Here is a 22,363-nt window from a genome sequence, read left to right on the forward strand (position 1 = left end):
CAACTTTTGGTATCTATTTTCAAGATGAAATTTATAACATCTTTCAAAATTCTTATATTTTGGTTGTATCTATATTTTCCTTGAGCATGGTCCGCACCTTTTCTTTTTTTATGATGTGTGTTTATATGAGTTACTTGAAACTCTGCCATTTGGCATTACCTCATTGGATTTACATGCTTCCTAGAGTGAAGCCGGTGATCGTCTTATTAAATTGATTAAAAAGTGCATCCTAATTTTGAATTTAACATGACAACCGAGCAATTTGCAAAGAGATGGGTATAGGAATTGTCTTTTTGTATGTGTGTGTGTGACATTTTAAATGATCATTGCATCCTTTAGGGACATAATGCACTTTTCATTAGCATTAATCCTCATCTTCTATCTGTTGCAGTCGTTTCTTTTTTTATCTTTGATCAATATGTTCTTCACTTTGTCATTTTCTCAAAAAAGTATTTGTAACATTTAAACAATTTGTATAACTATCATTCCAGCACTTGTGACTTTAAAAAAAAATCCTCCTATCTTCTAACTTTACTGTCCAGTATTGTACATATTATATTTTCATGTGCCTGGTGCGCTTTAGTACCATGGTACGATTTTTTTTTGCGACTTGGGTAGCAAAGTGACCTCGATATTTAGATGAGTAATACTATATAATTATCCTGACAGTACATTGGTGGGAGCCTCATGCATTGAATCTTTTTTCTATCTTTTTATATTTGTGTATGGAGAGAGTATTAATGTCTATAGTCTGGCACCAATATTGGTGAATGCTAATTTATTTGCATGTATATTTTTGCTTGGTTGCTCTGTTTATGTCTAGACATATGAAATAGTCAGTGGTTTCTCTAGTATTTTTATTACACTTATATGAGCTTTTGTAACTATTTAATACCAGATTTTGACAAACTTTGTTTTTTTCTTTTTTTTTGTGCTTATCTATCTACTTGCAGGTTCACCAACGAAAGCTTTGTGAGAATGAATCTAGATGTTTCTTCCAGCAACTTATTGATGCAGTTGACTATTGCCATAGCAAGGGTGTCTACCACAGGGATTTAAAGGTTTGATATACTTGCATACTATGCCTGCTCTATTTTCTTGTAAAATTTTGATCTTCAGCTCTGGATTGTGATTTTCTGTGTCTAGCCCGAAAATCTTCTTCTTGACTACGAAGGAAACCTGAAAGTGTCAGATTTTGGACTAAGTGCATTGCCTCAGAAAGTAAGTGTGCTTGTCTCTTCTGTGACTTGAAGCAGCTTCTTGCTGTAATGTGATTTCATGGTAGCAATTTTGTTTTCAGGGGGTCGGGCTTCTCCATACAACTTGTGGTACCCCTAATTATGTTGCTCCTGAGGTATTTACTGAGTACCTTAACGCTTGTGAAGATTGGCTTTTGAAGTCGTATGTTTACTTGTCTCTTTTGAAGTTGTGGTGACACTAAAAGATTACATATGCAACTAGGTTTTTAGAATTAGTTAATATTTCAGATGCCCAGACAAAGACTAACAACCTCTGATACAAATTACATCTTAATCTTGATTCAAGCTGTAAGTTTCAATTGTTCTTTTTGGTGGTTGGTCTATAATATGCATTTCCAAATGACGGGAGAAGTGTTAGCTTGCTCTTTGGGTTCTCTTGCTCGTGTTTTTCATTTTTTTTCATTTATCAACAATAAAGAAGAATATGGTATTGCTTATGGTATATGCATCCTGATTAAAAAGCTGACCACTTAGGTACTCAATCAACAAGGTTATGATGGTTCTGCAGCAGATGTGTGGTCATGCGGAGTCATCCTATATGTCCTGATGGCTGGATATCTCCCATTTAACGAGACTAATCTTCAAACCTTGTATGAAAAGGTATGTCTATCCTGTCATCCAGACTTGTAATGAACTTGATAGTAGCTTAATCACATGATACAATATATACCTCCTATTCTCTGAGAGGAGATTACCGTTTCAGACTTTCAGTAAATGCTTCTTCCTTCATTTTTTGGTTCCTAGGATGTTTTTAGCTACTTTTTCTTGTAGCCATAATAAGTTCTAATAAGAGTCTTATGCACTTAAGTAAAAATTTGAAATTACATTGTTGAAAGTAGTAACCTTGCCGAACATTTTGTTATTCACTACTTATTATTTATTAGTTGCTACCAATTAGTGAATGCTTTATAGCCCTATAATACATGGAAAATTTGTTTCTTTTATGGTCTGTATTTTCATTAGTGAACTGCCAAAAATGTTTATATTTTTTTTACTAGTTTCTTGTAGTCCAATATTTGCCAAAATTTACCATATTATATTACATTCCTTAGTTCTCTCTTTAGTTCCTCATTAGCTAAAATGAAGAATATATTTTACATCGAATAGTTACATTTTGGTGTTAAAGAACTTACAATTCTTGTAAGCATTTTTGTTGAATATATTTTGTGTATGTTTACTTCTTCGAGCAGGCAAAGCATTAGAATCAAGGTTGAGAATCAGAATTTGGATCAACCACATGATGAATTTAATAACTGGTTTGCATGTGTTTGTTTACTTCTTTGAGCTGGTAGAGGATTAGAATCACAACAATAACAACAAAGTCGTAAGTCATAACTCATAACTATTTGAGGTTGACTACATGGATCTTTTGTCACCATTGAGAAAATCGATTAAGATCCATGTTCATGAGATCTGACATAATTTTATGTTGGGTGTCAGTGATCTAACGCAAACTTTCACTATTTTTCATCCAGGCTTGGGATTGACATTGACACTGTTAGGTAGAGGATTAGATCAAGGCCAAATATTATTTTTGGGATTTACCACATGGTGGATTGGGATTTGTCCATGTTAGCTGCAACCAATGTTTTATACCATCTAGATTGGTGTGAACCAGTATTTACCAGTCCAACTAATTATTGGTATTGAAGTTTTTTATTTTTATTATTTTGTTAAGACATATTACACAACAACAATAAAATCGTAAGTCCCAACCTAACTAATTATTGTTATAAAAAATAATGACTTTATATCAGGACATATACATTTTTATTCTTTATTTGATGTTACTAGGTGGTTTAAACTTTCGTATGTTCGTACCATATTGGTCTGATGGGTTACAAAAACCACTATCAGACCGGTGTTTAAAACTTTGGTTGCAACACTTGAGTAATTGTGGGATGTGTTTCCTTGTAACAAGTTGAGATTACCATCGGCTAGAAGTTACTAAGATTGGCCAGGATTGTAAGGAACCATAGATAATTGGTTGAGATTGGCAGAATTGATACGGATTGCTGGGATTGGGGAAACTAGTGCCAATTGGTCTAATTAGTTGATAATTGGCTGGATTGAAAAAAGTAGCTAGAGGTTGTCAGGATAGGCTCAAGACCAACCAATACTTTCAACCAATCTTAAAAATTCCTTGAAAAATTAAGGTCTGGGTCCAATTTTCATTCTTGTGTCAAAGTGGGAATGGCTGATCTTATGTACTTTGATTAGCAAAGGCATTAGAAACCTACAGAAGAGAATTTTTAAATTGTGGAATTACTGTAGATATCTCTACTTAATTGAACTATTCTGACTAAAGATTGCAGTTACATGTCACACATATTAGTCTCTGAGTACATATGTGGGATGTCATCTGTTATATTGTGCTGTGCATAGAAAAAGTGCTGGAAATAATGCTATGACACCTGACACAGAAAATAGGAAACAATTCTTTCTGCATTGCTTCTGAGGTCATCTCAAATGTAAGCAATACATACATACATATGTATGTATGTATGTATGTATGTATGTATGTATGTATACATGTGTCAATAATTAGGAATGAGAAAATGAGAACAGAGGAAAAAACGTTAAATATTTACAATTGTTGCTAGTGGTGGTTGGCAGCTAAAAGGAATCGATTGAGCAATTGTCCAGTGCCTTTGTTGTTGATGGAGTGGCTAGGATTGTCCAGTAATTTTGTATTAGAACTATCATGAAAAATGGAGATGGATTGCTGGCTGGATCTGACAGCTGGATTGCAATAAGGAGTAAGGGAGCCCATGAGAGCATGAAACTATGTCAAGGAGAGCGCCAAGCTATAACAACTACCTAACAAGGAATCAAATGACAGAGGAAAAGGTAAGGCAACTGCTGGAGACTGACAGGTTCAGGATCTAACATTGAAGAAGCCACTGGATGGCTTTTATGTTGATGTAGCAGCAATGGCTGGCGGATAACATTTTTTGGGAAGGTTATTGAGCCTGGAGATTTAGTGATTGGAGTGACGAGAGTGTGGTGTTGAGAACATAATGCATATGCAAATCGAAAGAATCACATGCCCCTGCTATCAACTGTGGAATGTTGCCTTACCAAATTAAACATTATAGTTTTGTTCAGGATGCAACCATAGGGTCCACAACTCCTAAGTTTAGATTGAAACTACTGTTTAGTGTCCTCTTTTCCTTTTGAGAGTCCATAGTAAGTAGATGACCAAGCATGCATGTCAATGTTGGCATCTAATTTGGATCACCTATGCCAGGGCCACAAACCACCAAAATATAGTAAAAATAAGGCATACAAATCTATGCATAAAAAGATGATGAAGACAAGGAGTCATTCAAATTTTGTATTGATCTGTATGGACCACAAGTTGCAGATGCAATTTGGCCTAATTGCATATATGTTTGAAAAAGATACATAAAAAGAAAAGAAGAAGAATTTTCAGGCGTGATAAGTCTTTCCAAAAGCTGTCACCAGCTTACGGAAATAAACCAACTCTAATAGAAAAAGGAGATGCCAGTTCCTTTGGACCCTGCAACCACTGTTGTTGCTTTTTAGTCCTCAGTTCAGTCATCAAGCAAATTGACTTGTTCAAATTATTAGAGGACATCCCAGTCTCCTTTTTTCCCCCTCTTGCATGAGTTTGGATTTTGGAATAAGCCTCCTATCTCCACATAACCAGCTGCATGAGCCCTAAATTAAATATAGGCTCCTTTAAGGAAGCCCTCCATTCCAAAATCTATGGCTTCGAAGGGACCCTATCATGATGATGCAGTTGGCCTCATCAATACACTTGCCTGCCTAGAAGCATTGTTTTGCAGTTCTGGTCACTATTCTCATCATGCTTAATCCAGTTATCCCACCTATAATTTAGTTAATAGCAGTACAGCAACTATCACTATCATGAGAAGTTCTAACTCAGAATACAGCACACCTATCCATATTTTCTGGGCTTACATTGAAAGGGAGAAGAAAAAGATATCAGACTGCCTTGGCAAGGAGAAAGAAGACTTGGTTTGGGAGATTGGTGAGCAAGACCCCATAATCTGTAATGCAAGATTTAAGTGGCAATGGATAAAGATCCTTTTTGTGATTGTTTTATATGAAGGATAAAACATCTCTCCTTATGCAATAGATGATTGCTTATACATTTACAGACTTTAAATGCAAGTATATTACAACCTTAGAGACTCCCATTTAGTGGAATGAAACTGTTATTTTGCAGTATAATGATAGCCTCACCTGTTTCCTTGTTAAATATGCCCAAGAGATGGGTGTGGATTGTTATATCTCCGGTTCTTGAGACTAACTACTTTTCTTGCTATATAGATCAATGCAGCAGAATTTACCTGCCCTGCCTGGTTCTCTTCAGGAGCAAAGTCATTGATATACAGAATACTTGATCCAAACCCAAAAACTGTGAGTATAGAGAATGCACCTATTTTGGCTTGATTATATGTTATTTTTAGCATCTAAGATAGTGAGTTTACCTTTTTGGTGTTCTCTAATTGCTCCCCAATGCCACAAGATCTTGTTCTAAGATGTTGTCTAATGAGGAGGGCTTTTAACTATTCTTGTCAGTTAAACATCTGCGGGAACTGGTTCTTTGTTTTATTTGTTTTTAAACTAAAAAATATCATTATTAAAATCTACAACATGATTGTATTCACGTGGGAGCTGTGTTAAAATAAAGTTCACTAGTTTGAACCGTATGTTTTGTAATAATATGTTCCCTTCTCTGGACATACATCTGAATGTTATTCTGAATTATGCATGAGAATGATGTCCATTTTATGCTTAAATCATTTTGTTACAGGGGTCTTTACAAATAGAATCCAAGGCCTTCTTGATAACTTAGGATGCTATAGCAATGAGTCCATAGGGTGTTTGTAGCTATGCTCAAACATTAGGATTAGTTTTAAGCTTGGTTCCATATCTATGCAATAACATAAGCTTTAATTTTTCATGTATTTTTTTTTAACACTTAACCAGTTGATATTTAATCTATAACAAGGTTCGTAATTTCTTGTACCGATACTCAGGCTTGAACTACTACTTTTCAGTAGTGACCGCTTAAAGACAAGTAAAATCCTTAACTACCCTTCTGTTGAAAATATTTTCCTTATGTAGTCTCATGAGGTCAATATTCTATCAATAAAAATGCATCTAAACTGCACTTTTGGATGGTGGTTTCACAAACTCGAAGTTAAAACCACTATTGCAGATATTTGCAACTATGGTTTTATAAAGTTTTTGTCCCTAGGAGCAATTCTATTGAGATTTCAAAGATGTACAAAAAAACTTGTGGAAGTCATTGTGCAAAATAGAAAATAGCTCTAGGGGGTATGATTCCTCCTGAAAAAAAGTTTCTTTTATCTACCTAGCTTTTATTGCAGTTCAATTAGTTCATTGATTACATTCATGAAAGCAATGCAAAACAGTGAATGAACTCAGTTGCGTTCGAAGGCTCTTGATATCCACAACCATATGGTCTATATTCCAAGGTGGGTCTTTGTCAATAGTTAGCACATCTCTAATGGTCGTTGAGTCTGATTCATCTTGAGTCTGAGTGAAGCCTTTCCCCATAGCAAACTGCAGTCCTGTCTTTACAGCTAGGGCTTCACACTTTAAAGACAGTCTTGTTGTTTACGTAAAACTGGCCTGCCATGCAGCAATTTTGATGTGATTCTTGATGACAAAACCCAAACCTCCACCATACAAAAGAGAAGACCCATCAGTGTTAATTTTAGCCATCCTGGAGGCTGTTTCTACCAATTAAGTCTTAGAGTATTGCACAACAGTTCTCCTCAGACACGGTTGCTCAGGCATAGTAACCAGTATAAGCCAAGGCTTGAGATCAAGCGCACTAAATGAAAGGCTTCTTATTATTGAAGAGGGCATCATTTTGTGTTTTCCATGCGAATCAAAATTGGTTTGTAATGGAAGCTTGGAGAAGCATTGCCATCCCCATATGGTTATCCTCCTTTAACCAGTCACTCATATTCCAAGCAAGGTTTGCCGTACCGGTCCGACAGGCCAGCGGTACGCGGACCGCTCCGTACCGTACCTACACTGTAGCAGTGTACAGTAATACTGTAACAGTGTACAGTGCTCGGTACGCGTGAGTGTACCGCTCGGTACACCTGGGTGTACCGAGCGGTATACCGTATCGTACCGGTACCGAGCCCGGGTCGAAACGCCGGTACGGTACGGTACGGCGAACCTTGATTCCAAGCAGGTCTATATTTAAAATGCAGATCTAAGTTAAGCTCCCAGTAACCGCAAAGTTCGGTAGGAAAATAATCATTAAGAAAGAGATGATCAATGGATTCTGCATCATCTTGGCACAAAGGGCAAATGGATTGAGCAGTTACGTGCAGTGTAGATAATCTGCCTGTAGTGGGAAGTCTTTTATGTAGTAATTTTCAACAAAAACAAAATTTGAAGGATTACAGTTATTCTTTATGAGCATTTCCAGCGATACCAGTTTGGTTCATGGTCCTTGTTTTCCCTACTATCACAGACAACCTTGTAGTTAAGGTATTCGATGTAATATTTTTGTATATCCGTGTCGTTCGATTTTATTCGTGCTTTGGACAATATGTAGAGGGCTTGCAGTAGGTTTGACAGGCTCATTTTGGTTAGCTTTTGTGGTCGTTTCAGTTTTGTACACGCAGGTTGTGTGCGGTCATTGCATAGATGCAAAACTATCCAAAAATAGGCCATTCAGGTAGCCATTTTGGGTTTTTTTGGCTCCGCAGAGTGGTGCGAAGTGTCAGCCATTTCAGTACCTTAGAGCTACCTGGGTGGCACCTACGTTTACATATTAAGTGTTTCTAAGTGTGCTTATCCCGCTCTAATATCATCTGTCACATACTTACTTGGTTCTGTGTATGTCGTGCAACACTCTTGCATGTCCGTTCGCAAAGGGTCAGCCTCCCCGTAAATCCTTAAGATCCTCTAAAGACTTACAAAAGAGAAGACGGGTTAGAAGAAGCATTATACTGACGATACCACAGGTAGATATTTCAGCAAACATTTGATGAGCAATATAAATTACAAACATAGAATTTGCAAACTTTGAACGATCATGCAATAAATGGTCTAAGGCGGTCCATTGCAGCCAAAAGTCTCCACTAGTGCCTGTAAGACACTACCATGGAACAATGCAGTGAACCAACCCTAGACAATACCCCAAAGTCCCATCCAGCAAGGTCGCATTGAGGGCAATCAGGACGTGCAACTGTTTGAGAGAAACAAGCATAAAGACGTAGGGAAAGGAGTCGCTCAGAGAAGCGGACATCCAAGATTGACATTAAGAGGAATGACCAACCTTTCGCGTGAGAGACATCACGAGGACAAGCGAGCTGGGAAGAACGTGTAGTGCACAAAGGTTGGGATGGCTAAGTTCGCGCTACAGCTCGATACCGACAACCAAACTTACGATGCTTAATTCTAGCGGGTGCGCTTGGCAAAGGATGAGACTGTGCAAGGAGGAGCGGAATTATGCCACTCCTGCATAATTATGCCACTCCTTGGGTGCCTCATTCTGATAGAGCGGACTTATCTTACATGATGCCAAAGTCGAAGGCAACTTCAAAGCACATGCATCGTATCTTGCCGAGGTAATTGACGGAGGGACTAAGGCGACTCAACTTGCAGAGGCAAAGTTGGAGTCAAAAGGCCTTGGCATGGGGTAAGAGGACACGAAGGCTCTTGAAGAATATGTTGTAGTGCTACCATTCGAGTTACCAAAAGAGAATATGTGCGCAACGAAGATTGTGTTCGGGGTAGAGGCCTAGGATTTAGACATTGGTGCATCAAACCACTAGCGAAGTTGATGGACTTTAAGAGCTGCTAGGTGACAGATTGTCCCGGAGCTGCACTTTGTCTATGTATGACTTGAGAGCGGGTGGACAAAAGTCGATTAGCAAAGGAGCGAACACAATCGGAGGTGGCGAAGGCCACACATGGAGAGATCGCAGTTTGAGTTCATCACACAAAAATCAAAATGCAAAGATTTCATCGGGAGGCGATATGGTGTAGCATATCATGGAAGAATAGTTCGAGGCAATACAACACTCATGAAAGAAGTCTCGTGAGGGACTTGGTCATTCGGAGGTATGATCGGGAGCTGTTAGGAGCTTCACTTTGGTGAGTAACATGATGACAAGAAGGGCTATGACTTCAAGGAGTGAATGTCATTATACCGTAGAGGTTGGTCTTCCGTGTATGTACTAAATTTTGCATTGAATGAAAGTCTTGGTCATCAACATATGGAGGCTATGTACCACCAAGAGGAATTTTGAGTGCAATACCAGTGAGTCCCATGGGGGAGACTTGATCATACAGAAGTATGATTAGAGTAGCTGGAGAGTTGGATTGTTCCAGAGCTCATATCGCTTAAGGGAGCCAGACAAGTCGGAGGACAAGGCCGAGCGAGCAAACGTTGTTGCCAAGTACGCAAAGGAGAATAAAATTGATGCAAACCATGCACTTGAGTTACAGTTTGGGTTTCCATTGACCAAGGTGAATTGCTCAGAGAACATAGGGGTATTGAAGCAGGTGGTCCAAAGGGGTGAAAAAACGACGATGAGTTCAAAGGGACTTGGCTACCCAAAACCAAGTATCAGATCTATCGATCATGAAGAAAAGGGACGCAGATGTGAGGCCACAGATTGTAGCATCGTGGGCTTGGAAGTGCCACAGTACCGCATAGGTGGGACTTCTGTGGAGACATTGATCCCTTGCTCTCATAGAAGGAGAGCGCATGGTTGTAATAAGGGGAGAGGCGGTGGAGAATATAGTGGCAAACTCCAAGTACAAAAACAAGGCAGGAGTGTAGAGACTAGGGAACTTCATAAGATCGTTGTCGATGGGCTTCTCATTAAGATAATTGAAAGTATGGGACTTTGGGTCGATGTGGGAGTGCTCGACTAAGGAACATAGTAGGTAGTGTGAGGTGTTGTACCCTCTCTGCTCTGAGTAGGCGGTATAATCCTAAAGCGGCCAAAATCAATAGAAACTTGCTTCAAGTAGCGCTTGCTTTTGCTTTTCTTGGGCAAAGTTTCTTGTATTTCAGAAGTTTGATGGCAATGAGAAGGCGAATTACAATAGCTAACTCAACGCAAGAGTGCAAACACTTCAGGTGCTTCAGAAGTGTGTGCAAATAGCAGACGAAGGCTGATGGTCAGCTTGATGTATAAAGTACAATCCTTAAGGACGAGGGCGAAGCCAAGTACCCTTAAGAAAAATCAGATCAGTATTGAAAACCTAGAAACAATATTTTATATGAAGCTATTGTTAGGTGAATTTTGGAGTGTACTTTCTGCATTAAGTTTCGTCATTTTCTCATTTTTGTTATAGGAACTCATGTTAAATTCCCAACAACCAAATTTCGGATTTAACTAATAATTATTTTAAGCAATTTGAGAAACTGCTCCGTTTTCCTTAAAGCCAGTTGATCTTAAGCTCCTCGTGGTTATCCATGGTTAAGCAAGAATGATTAGATCATTTTGAGAGAACTTGTATTCTAGTTGATCCATGCTTGATATGGTTGGTTATGAATTAATTATTCTAGTTGATCCAGGCTTGATATGGTCAGTTATGAATTAATTTTGTCAAAGATGGCTTGTTATTGTCAGCATATGATTTGACTTACTTCTTCACCATTTAGTTTGACTTAGAACCTGAAAGCTATAAAATACTTTCTTTTCAACTACTTGCTTTAAGGTAGAACCATCCAGGAGTAGATCTCTGAAGACTTTAATGGATGATTCAACACAGTTTGCAACTTTGCATTACTTTTTTGTTTACCTGCACTAATCTTCTGACATCGTGTTTTCTCTTATTGAAGCGTATTAACATTGAAGGAATAAAAAATGATGCATGGTTCCAGATAAATTATGTTGCTGTTCGGCATGGGGTTGAGGAAGAAGTCAATTTAGATGATATTGATGCTGTTTTTAATGACATTGAGGTCTGTATAAATTCCAGAGATTGGTTGTTAAGTGCTGATTATGCTTTCTATGGATCAAGAACTTACTACCTGATGTGTCTGCCGTCTATAATTTTTTAAAACCTTCATACTTTCTCTGCAGCAAAACATAACTGAAAGTTAAGCTCCATAACCTAGCACCTGAAAATGGTTTTTTGGCTTTTCACAGGATCAATATGTAACTGAACGAGTACAAGATACTGATAATGGTCCTCTTATAATGAATGCTTTTGAGATGATAACCTTATCTCAAGGGTTGGACCTTTCAGCACTATTTGATAGACGCCAGGTACCTTGATGTTTCAGGATATTGGTTAGAATTAGTCTCATTTTATGACCTGGGCTTTTTTCTTTTAGATGTTACAAAATACAAGTACTATTGAATCATTGACAATTATCAGGTGTAATTCTTTTGGTTGATTAAGAAATATATATCTTCAATCTGTTTAATTGTTCCATCTGTCATGAGAACCACTGAAGATTTGAAGTTTTTCATGGAAGTGGTTTGCATCATTAGCAACAATTTGCATTCCCACCCAGGACAGATTATTTTGAGTAATCATGGTCTTGTCACTTGTGTAGGTGGGAGCTGATCAAACTGTGACTACATTATTCTTAGCTCTTGATTCATTCCCATGATTTCCAAATCTACAGCGTCGTACACACAAAACAACAAATTCTATGCACCATTGCATATTCAGTTTTCTTATGCTATTTTGATATATCAAAGAGAGAAAAGGGAAAAAAAAGTGCAGGGGCTGCACAGAGTTTTGGGTGTGGGAGGGGGGCCCAATTCTCTCTAAACAACACATTGTTTAGCTCTTGATTCATTCCCATGATTTCCAAATCTACAGCGACGTACACACAAAACAACAAATTTTATGCACCATTGCATATTCAGTTTTCTTATGCCATTTTGATATATCAAAGAGAGAAAAGGGAAAAAAAAAGTGCAGGGGCTGCACAGAGTTTTGTGTTTGCTATTCTCTATAAACAACACATTGTTGTTTGTCACTGTTGTTGCAATCACTGTCATTTTAGATTGAAGAAAAAAATATAGGGAGAGAGAAAGAGAGGATAGAGAGTAGCCCTTGCCCTTCTAAGAAAATAGGGATTCTATCATAGACAAGAGACATATAATTGGGTTTGAAATTATTTCCAGATCTTGTGGGTACTTTATAGATGCCACAGTGCTCTATTGTTGTTTTCAGAGCTATAGGTGAGAATGTTTTGGGTCTAAGAGTTATTTACTACAAACCAAGATTCGTCTTATGTGGTGTACCAACCATGTGTTGCCGTGTTGATATGATATGTACTGAGACATACCGATGTACTGTATGTTGGTATGCCAAGGCGTATTGATGGTACGTCAAAAATCATCGAAAATAGCTCCAAAAATACCTGAAAAATAAAAAAAAGTTTAGATTAGGGTTTTATATTATATGATTAATATTGATTTTTTTAATATATATGTGATATTTTTTATGAGTTAATCTTTATTATTTATCATTATGTGTTCCTTCATCTTTTTATATTTAAGCTACATATGCTTTTTTAAAGTTATTTTATGAAATATGAAAGTAAATTTTTTTTAGCATATGTAATTTGTTTTTGCTACTTTTGTTCTATTCTTTCTAACATTTTTCTACTTCTATGATTTTGAATTTAAGATAATTTTCTTGCCTGACCACTATCCTATTGATCTAATTGACCTTCATGGTTCTTGTCATATTAGTTCCTAGCTGATTCCAATCTTGATATTGATGTTGAAAATTATGTACATGACCTTTCACTTATTTGAGAGCTAAGAGTTTCTTAACTAAATAAAATTATGTCATAAAACAGTAGAAGAAACAGAAAAAAATTTGTAGCACCATGTTGCTCTTTGGATCATGGAACCATTTCAACTACATTTAGTACCATCTTTTGACATATATTATCATTAACAATGGCGCTGTGCCTTGCTCGTTTTAATTAAACCATTATGCTTCATCTTTTCCTATTCCTTAACATTGTCGTTTGAATTTCTAGCCATTCGCATCACACTAGGGTTAACGTAAATTCTCTTCATCAATGTTCATCCTTATTCAACCCTAGCTGTTACAATAACTTAATTCTAATAATGCAGCAACTTGTTTTAAATAAATTCATACACAATTTTCTGCTGTTTGAACTTTGATGTTGCAATTACATGTCATTGGGTTTCATTTCTTTGTCAGGAATATGTGAATCGCCAAACTCGTTTTGTCTCACGCCAACCAGCTAAGACCATTATAGCAACTATTGAAGCTGTGGCAGAATCTATCGGCTTCAAGGTTCATTCCCAAAACTACAAGGTATAGTTCCATGGCAAGTTTATTGGATCTCTCTCTAGATATTTTGATGCATGTTTTGCTTTTGTTTCTTTGAGTGATGAAGTAGAAATGAAATTTTGTCAGGTAGGTTGTCCCTTTCATTGAAAAGTTACAAGAAGACATTGTCTAATTACATAGGAGAATCTAATTGTATAGGAATTCCTCATAATACCCATCTTTTTAACCAGCTTGGTGCATCACAAACAACTTGTGTTTGATATTGTCTAGTGAAATGCCTATGCTGGTGGAACATACAAATTAGCAATATATAGTACATTTCATAATTAAAAATATGCTTATTACTTATTAGTACTAAATTTCTGAATAAAATCAAATTATGACAGTTTTCCTATAATATGTAAATCCTGAGACATCTAATTGCCTTGTCTTAAAAAAAATGGCCTTGTCTTTGTCTTCAAGAAGACATCTAGGTGGTTGATGCATTATATACATAGTCAATAGTTTAGAACCTTGATTCCAGTTGTTAGCACTTGGTGTGCATGGATAATTTATATAATAAGGCTTTTTAAAATAAATTTACCACTCTTTAGGACTGATTCAATGAAGGCTATAATGTTCATTCCACTCAGGATCTCATCTTTCGCAGATTAAATTATGTGATATACATGACCCTCTGTGGCCTCATTTATTTCAACTTTCTGTTGGACAACATACAAAGCTTCACAATGACAATAGTCGTTTTTAATTATTTGTAACATTTGGGAATAAAATCAAGCTCTCTGCCATCTTTTCTGATTGCATACTGCGATTCTCCACACTTAGTCTAGCCAAACATTGTCCTGAATCGGATGGACTTGAAGGTGAAATTGGTTATAGATCATGTCAGTCTAGGCTACAAAATCTCCCTATTTGTATGCTTTCTTATTATGGTATATAGTAAATGAAACTAGTAATCTTTTGTATTTTGGCCAATGGCCATCATCTCTTCAGCTGTGGTATGTGAGAAATGTCCATCATCAGGTCATTAAAGTGTTGCACATAGTGTCTTCTTCCTCTCTGCCTTGCCTGCAATCTTTATGTCCAAAGAGATGCAAGCATGAACCATCAGTTACACCAGATTGCATTCCATGGACTTATCTAAATAATGTCATATAAGTTCATCCATGTGCAGATTTTGTCAACTTCATCATCAAGATACTTATCTTAAATTTTGAGACCATGCTTCTAGATGGAGACAATGATCCTATGATAGGTATCCTCGGTTGCATGAGGGAGATGCAATCAAAATTAAGCCATTTATCCATGTTCAGATTTCATCAACTTCGTCATCAAGTTATGCATAATTTTAAGACCATGCTTCTCGATGGTGGAGACTGATATGTGATAGGTAACCTGGATTGCCTGAGGGGGATATGTGATTAAATTGCCACAATCAGTGTCTTTCTCATTGATATAGCAATCACCAATCCTCTTTAGAATGTCACTTTGAGGAGGGAATGTTGTTGAGTCAAGGACTAACTTTTGAAGTTTGCCTCCTACCAAATGAGCTGAAAAAGACACCTAATGTCTCCACTTTTGGTTGGGATGCTGTTGGCATGTTGGATGCCTCAGCACAACTACCAAATACAACGACATTCCTGCTGATCTCACCATCACCACTTTCATTGTCATGTTGAAACTGCGATAAGCCAACAACTTATCTATGCTTTATCCCTTTGCTCACATATTTGATAATGCTTCAGGGATGTGCAAATTTCGGTAACATTCTCGATGTCATCAGCAAAGTATTATCCCATTGACCCTTTTGCTTATCGAATTGGAAAGCCTACCTACCACGTTCTATCTTATTTTTGCTTTGTTTAGTGTCTCCATCACCTTCCAATTCTGTCTTAAAAGGCAATATAATTTCTCAAAGGACATTGTTTACGCTGACCACATTAGGAACCCTTGACCGAATGTATCTTCACCTTTATGATTCTTCTTTTGTGATAAAGGTATTCATAGTGGATGTTCTTTAATTGATGATTATTTCCAAGTGTTGAGTGTGCTACCATCATGATATCGTCTGAACCCTCTAATCCTTTCATCTGAATCCTTCCACTTAAAGATTCATATTCTATTCATATTCTTTCTCCTCGAGGTTAGATAGTTCCTTTAAGGGGGTCGCGAGTTCGGTCATCCGAACTTCCTCCTCGGAAGAAGTCGGCTTGCCACGTCAGGGAACACGTTGCTTATTTGGGGGTGGCTTGTTTGAGTGTTGGAACATCATAGATCATGACACACTACTTTGACTCCAATTCTAGAGTTAGTTTGGAAGACCTTGACTACCTTAGGTCTCAATTCTTCTTCCCACCCAAGTTGAGCTTATAGTTGCTCGGTCCAGTGATCGACCTTATTTGATGATCACTATGTCTTTGCACCTACAAAGAAGCACTAGAAGTCGGACTTCAGCTGGCCTGCCACCCTTTCTTTGTTTTGATCTTGCATGAAAGATCTCTTATGCCAAACTTGTGGTGTTATCTTGTGACATTTGTTGGGAAGAGTCATAGTGTTGGCATTGTCCTATTGACCGGTTGACCCTATTGCACTCATCTTACAATGCCCACTTAAGCTTGTTGTCCTTGTTCCTTTCTTCCTGAAGTAAGATCCATGCGGTGCCAAGCTCAACAAGGGATGGAAGGAAATATTTTCTAATGTCTCTTTAAGGAGTGGATGACTAAAAAGCCATTCCGCTACCATTCAAAATTTTGCTAATATACCCAAAAGAACAATTCTCTCGAATCGCCCATTCTCCATCGAACTCCATCGCCATCGCCCAAATGAGTGAATGGTGACTCATTGATGTCGAGATGAGTCAAGTGTCTTGGGGTCAGTATTTGGCTCCTCATTTTTTTATTTTTCTCTTTTGATGAATGTCTAATTTGGTCTTTCCCTTTTGTGGACATGAATTTCTTCGAAGCTTTCCTCAGGTCGTTTTAGAAGTGGAGCAAGGCTCTTAAAAGGAAGACCCCCACAACCACCCAATTGAGATCCTCTTTAGGACCGAGGGTCGAGGCTCCTAAATCCTCTTAGGGGTCCATAAGATGTCATGGCTCATGAGCCCCCATCGCAAAAGAGAAAAGTTCGTCACCATGCTAGGTATGAGCTTTGAGAGAGTTGTGCCAACTGAAGTAGGAATGGTATAATGGTCTGCACCATTCTTGCCGGTGCTTGATCTCATTGTGTTAAGCATACAAAAAATTACTCAAAGATTGTGATGGAAGGTGAGTTCATTATAGGTTTTTGTGAGCCTAGTATCATTGAAGAGGTGTTGAAACATCGAGGCGGCATCCGTGGCCCTAGGAATTGGGAAAAAGGTATATCCTAACCGCAAGTCGGATGTTAGATTTTAAGTTGGCAGTGTGTGATCTTCTATTGCATGGTGGTGCATTATCTTGCGACACAACCCTCCTAATGCCAATTTGTTAACGTAGATTCTATTTGTCCATCATGTCGGGTCATGGATTTGAGTTAGACTCTATCGTAAATCCAATGTTCGGAGATGAACGGGTTCAACGAGGTCTTGAAAATCTTTAGTCAGGTGCATGCCCAACAAAAGCCCATTTAAGTTTGTAGGGTTGTAGAATTAGATAGTAGGATTTGGAGGGCTCAAAAATACTCTAGGTGAGTTAGCGTACTTGGGACCTTTCACGGGAACCTAACATAGATCCATGTAGATCTAGTCTTCTAGATTTGTGACACACTGTTTTACTCCCATATGGGCCACGGGAGGATGGATGTCATTGTATTTAGGGATCAATGGGTAAATTACCTTTGAAGTTTGAATCAAGCTTAAGCATTTTGAAGCCACATGATTTCAAGCCTATCAAATTGATGAGTTCTTTCATTCGGTTGGGTCACGACAATTGTTATTGACAGTTTGACACAAATGAAGTACGAGGTACGATGAGGGATCCAAGTAGGAAAAGTCTTTTGTGGATGAGGCTGGAAATATATGATAATGTGGACTCACCACTGAGCTGAGTTATGCTTCACATGTTGCTTGCCAAGCATAGTTCTACATTGCGTACATTAGGCTTTGATGATGACATCAAGCTTTTGTGAGAGTGGTCATGGTAACTCGACTTGGGACAATGTTTGGTGTAAGATGATAAAGGTGATTGTATATGGGGCTAGATGAATTTTCTGCTATTTAACTTGGGTTTAAACATTTTTGGCCTTTTGTTTTTAAGTGATAAAGTTAATGAATCTGATCTCCCAACTGAAGAGGTCATGACAAGATTAGTTCTACTCATTTCCTGCCTAGATCCATACAGATCTATGCTTATCCACATATATCTAGGCTTGATCTATGGGGATCTACGTTTGATCTAGCTTGAAAGCATGATTAATTTCTATATTAATATTTAATGCAGACTGGAAGTCATAATGCTAAATAAATGTTTTGAGGAAAATCATACCTCAATTGTGGACTGATCAAAGTGAAAGATAATAGTATAATTGAAGCACTAAAAGGTCACCAAGAATTCTCCTTGCCTGCTTCCACATCTTCAAATTGGAGTGAAAGAAGTAAAAAGGAGGAAGATATGAGAGAACCTTGGATGAAAATCGTGGCCAAGCTTTTTTTTTCCAGTTAGCTTTGAGTGGCAGGGGTCTTATCCCGTATTAGTTAGTAAGCCCAGTGTTTGATGAATATTGTGCAGCATGCTAGGACCAAAGACTTGCTGCCCGATAAGGTTTTGTCAGTTTATGGGACCAGGCGTGGACCTGTAAAACTTGGTTGAATGCAATGTATTCATGGGCAATCATGTAGGCCCTACTTTATCATTGCTGTGTTGTGTAAAGAGTTGTCATTTTATGCAATCATTATGATCATGTTCTGTTAGATTTATCAACATATAAGCATTTTCTTTCTGTGCTGGAGATGAGTATATGTGATAGGACATTTTCTCAAGGGTTAAGTTTAAAATTCTTATTCTGCCTAAAACAACTATGGCATATGATTTTTGCACTAACAAGCAAGCTTTGACAGACCTCTCAAAACAGAACCAGTCATGGCAGCGGTTGGTATGCAGACTACTCGAAACTTGTCCTGTATCAGCCAATATGGGTCGATACAATCGGAATTTAATCAATACAGACCTAGATTGAGTCCCCAACAATCAAATTGACCACGAAGCAACTTCTTTGAAAGAAGGCCCGTGTGAAAAAGTTGTTTCTCAACCGAATTAATGAAGGCCATTGTGAAAAAGGTGTTTCTCAATCAATCCAAAAAGATAAATTTAATTTTTCCTCCTTAAAACCTAGAATTTCTAATCATTTATGTCTTAGATACACTTTGTTTTTATCTAAATTTAATTTATATACCAATAAAATAGGATAAAAATCCTAATTTTTATATTTTTTTGGCCTTTTTTCTTCGAAAACCAATATGTATCGGTTTAATCTCGTGCGGTCTACACCTTAAGGGCTGCAAGGGCCAGTCTATACCTTAACCTCGTGCAGTCTACAAAGGAGCTGTACAATGAAGAAAAGGTTAGAAAGGTGAATGTGTGGGTAATATGCCACCGTCGCACGCAAAAATGGCAAGATAATCGGGATCACAAGCAACACAAAGTGACCAGCTTTTATTAGGCACAAAAGGGTCTCGAAAACGGACTAAAGAGAGGGCATACAAAGGGGGTTTCAAAGATAGATGCAGGCCCAATGTTTATCTAACACTTTTGTTGAACAAAATGCAGACACACTAAAGATGATGCATCACCCCTCAAACATATACCCAAAGCTCCATCAGCCCTGATGCCACCCGGGGGGTTCCGATGTGCTAAGATGGTGTGTTTTGCACCGCAAGGCTGTCAACCAAAATTCAGCTTGTGGCACTATTTTGGGTCATTTTTCCCTTTGCGTGATGCTGCACAGCTAGAAACATTTCTGAGTTTTACATGATGAAAACATAATAAAAACACTGATACTAAACAAAAATGGGGTTGACGGTAGCCAATTCTGCCCCTTACGATCTGCCTAACAGAAAACACTCGAAAATATCGTAAAACAACAGAAACAAGAATCGGAAAACGTCTTGGACAAACGTCAAACACCTTGTCTGCATTGCTCCATGACAACACAGTGTGTCAACAACGATCTACTGGTACGTACCAGTCCGCCCAGGAGTGTTACGACCAGTCGGCACGGTATGGTGGTCCTTGCTAAGATGGTTCTTTACAAATCTGGTGTAGCTCTTATCTATTACTCTGCCCATGCTTGATCTGTTACTCTGTCCATGCTTGTTATAAGTCTAATCTGTTACTCTGTCCATTCTTGTTATAAGCTTCAAGATGACACTTCTATTGTCATGTTTAGCCAATTTTAGGTTAAACTTCTGCATAGGTGACTGTGTGTTTCGATCTTATGTGATGTTGTAGTTAAACTGTTGCTTGTTCATAGATGAGGCTTGAAGGAGTGTCTACAATTAAGATGCATCAGCTTGCTGTTGTATTGGAGGTAGTCTTCTTCTTATCTCATATTGTCTTTTATTTATGCAGATGGTTAAGAAAATCTTCACATTCCAAAAGAATATTATTTTACTCACAGTAGTGATTGTTGTCAGGTCTTCGAAGTAGCACCTTCCCTTTTCATGGTTGATGTTCGCAAGGTTTCTGGTGATACCCTAGAATATCACAAGGTTCTACCTTTCTCAGCTGATAAATCTTTTATTGTCACTGTTCTAGGAAACAAACTTCGCTACGTGTCTCATTGCTATTAAGAGAAGATGGTGGTTTCTACTTGTATTGCATATCCCCTTTTTTAAACCTCTGTTTCATGCTACCAGACTTGGTGTGGCCATGTGTCAGGTCAGGTCTGGTTACATCTGGATTAACAGAAAATGTGAACCCAAACTCAACCTGTTAGTGATTGGGTGGAAAAGCCGCAATGGATCATTTTACCATGCAGTATATCATACTCTAGAGTCTGGACCATCCAATAATTTGAAAAGAAGATGGAAGAATTGAAGGAAGATATTAATGCTTTAATTAGCCAGATGTTGAACTTGAGAAAACATTTGCTTAGGTTGATAGGACTGCTTGATTTGTATGGCTACTGCTTGTATAGCTACTGCTTTTCCCACAATGGTTAGATTGTTCCTTGTAACTGTCTAGGATTGCCTCCATGTCATGTAGGGTCTGCGTGGCATATCACAGACCAAGCTGACCTGTGTATACTGGACTACTTTATGATGCACATATGGAAACCTCTTTCTATATGTGTTGATTTTGTCGGGGTTATTATCAGGTTGGATTGATTAGATGGCCTGTACAGATATTATATCACTAAGTTTACATTGTTTTATCATCGTTGTTCTAAAGGTGGTCCTGCATGTGTGTTGTGTGCTCAAAATGTTGTGTAGTGCATGTGGTATGCAGCCTCATGTGTGGGCGCATATATGGTTCATGTTTAGTGATTTTTTATTTTATTATAGATTGTCAGTTGGTAGTATTGTGTTAATTTTACTAGTAGTAAATTGAGCAAGAAATTAAAAAAAATAAGAAAGAAATAAGCTTGAGTGATTTCAAGCTTGTGTGGCCTCATTTCATGCTGATGCAGACAACATATTTCACATGTGGAAGCATAAACCTTACACATTATGTGATCTTGTTAAATAACTGTTACATGTATGCTGCTTCATGCATGGGTTTTTAAACTTTGATCATCGTGATGACCAATCCAAGTCCAGTAAGTCATTGTGGGACTAGTTGAATAATCTAAATATTTGACCACTAAAAGCAATATAAATATATATTTAAATTCCTTCTTAGAGCACTTAACCTTCTTCCTAACTATTCGTCAGCTGGGATTTTTGGTAATATGTTACTAAATTGTTCTAGACAATTTTCAATTGCTTTCAAGGATCTACTTTAATGGTTATAAACTGCTTCTATTTCTATGAATGCATGTTTGTACTGATCGGTAGGAATCTAACTTGACGAGGGAAATTAGCCTCACGGACTTGACTGATAATTAATTGTTCATACAGTTCTACAAGAACTTGTGCAATAAGCTGGAGAATATTATCTGGAGACCAGACAAAGTATCTTGAACCAAGACTTGCTGAGATCAGCTGGAAGATTCAGATGAACCAGTGTAAAGTAATCCTGCGGATGAGTTATTTGTCTGTATTCAGTGGCAAGTCTATTCAGTACATGTTTCAGAATTGTATTTACTATCAAATCAATGGAGGACTTATATGTAGAGTATCAGTGTGATGTTTTAGATACTACTTTAAAATACGGTCAATAATGGAGATGAATTACGTCAAAGTAGTTTTGCTTTGAGTAATGTGGGCATCTGAAAAATGTCTGTCAAGGCTCACTGTTTGGTTGTGGGACTGTAATTTAATTCATATGCCAGCGAACACAGAAGGTCAACTTGCCATGTTCTAAGAATGGAAAGCTTTGATGGTAGCTAATCTAGGAAAACTATTGGTAGATTGCCAGGCATCGTGCTGAAATTGATGGAGCACAATTTTGGTTGTCAACTCAGAGAGGTGGCAGAATTTAGCTAACATTATTTTATTTGATTTTTTTTTTAATCTTGTTGGAATTGGGAAGAAGTTCTTTTTGGAATAACGTGGGATTTGGAAGGTTGATCAAACAGCTCGACTAGGGATGACATGTTCCACTGATCGAGCTTGTGTTACGATTTGTTTGGAGGCGGACTAATAATTTGTTCGTTTGGTTATCTAATTTTTGTTTGGATGGTTCTTACAAAGATTGTTTGTATCCAATGAAAAAGGTACGAGGGTT

The 22,363-nt window shown here is 37.7% G+C and overlaps 1 protein-coding gene across 4 annotated transcripts in view; it reads left to right on the forward strand.

The window, feature by feature from the left end:
• LOC135625145 (CBL-interacting protein kinase 24-like) overlaps window positions 1–21,877 on the forward strand; it is a 28,400-nt gene extending 6,523 nt beyond the window's left edge. For 2 of the 4 annotated variants that reach the window (XM_065129513.1, XM_065129515.1), the window contains 11 exons: window positions 954–1,061; window positions 1,147–1,221; window positions 1,301–1,354; window positions 1,734–1,859; window positions 5,580–5,669; window positions 11,107–11,229; window positions 11,417–11,536; window positions 13,467–13,583; window positions 20,007–20,063; window positions 20,170–20,244; window positions 21,595–21,877. In XM_065129513.1, coding sequence (XP_064985585.1) covers window positions 954–1,061; window positions 1,147–1,221; window positions 1,301–1,354; window positions 1,734–1,859; window positions 5,580–5,669; window positions 11,107–11,229; window positions 11,417–11,536; window positions 13,467–13,583; window positions 20,007–20,063; window positions 20,170–20,244; window positions 21,595–21,657 — 1,008 coding nt within the window. In that variant the 3' untranslated portion in view covers window positions 21,658–21,877. Of the gene's footprint in view, window positions 1–953; window positions 1,062–1,146; window positions 1,222–1,300; window positions 1,355–1,733; window positions 1,860–5,579; window positions 5,670–11,106; window positions 11,230–11,416; window positions 11,537–13,466; window positions 13,584–19,984; window positions 20,064–20,169; window positions 20,245–21,594 lie in introns of all 4 variants that reach the window. The other 2 variants (XR_010491917.1, XM_065129516.1) reach the window with 2 other exon arrangements.
• Window positions 21,878–22,363: the final 486 nt, after the last annotated feature.

The sequence above is a fragment of the Musa acuminata genome, chromosome BXJ2-10 (genome assembly GCF_036884655.1).
Source record: "Musa acuminata AAA Group cultivar baxijiao chromosome BXJ2-10, Cavendish_Baxijiao_AAA, whole genome shotgun sequence".
NCBI classification, from domain to species: Eukaryota; Viridiplantae; Streptophyta; class Magnoliopsida; order Zingiberales; family Musaceae; genus Musa; species Musa acuminata.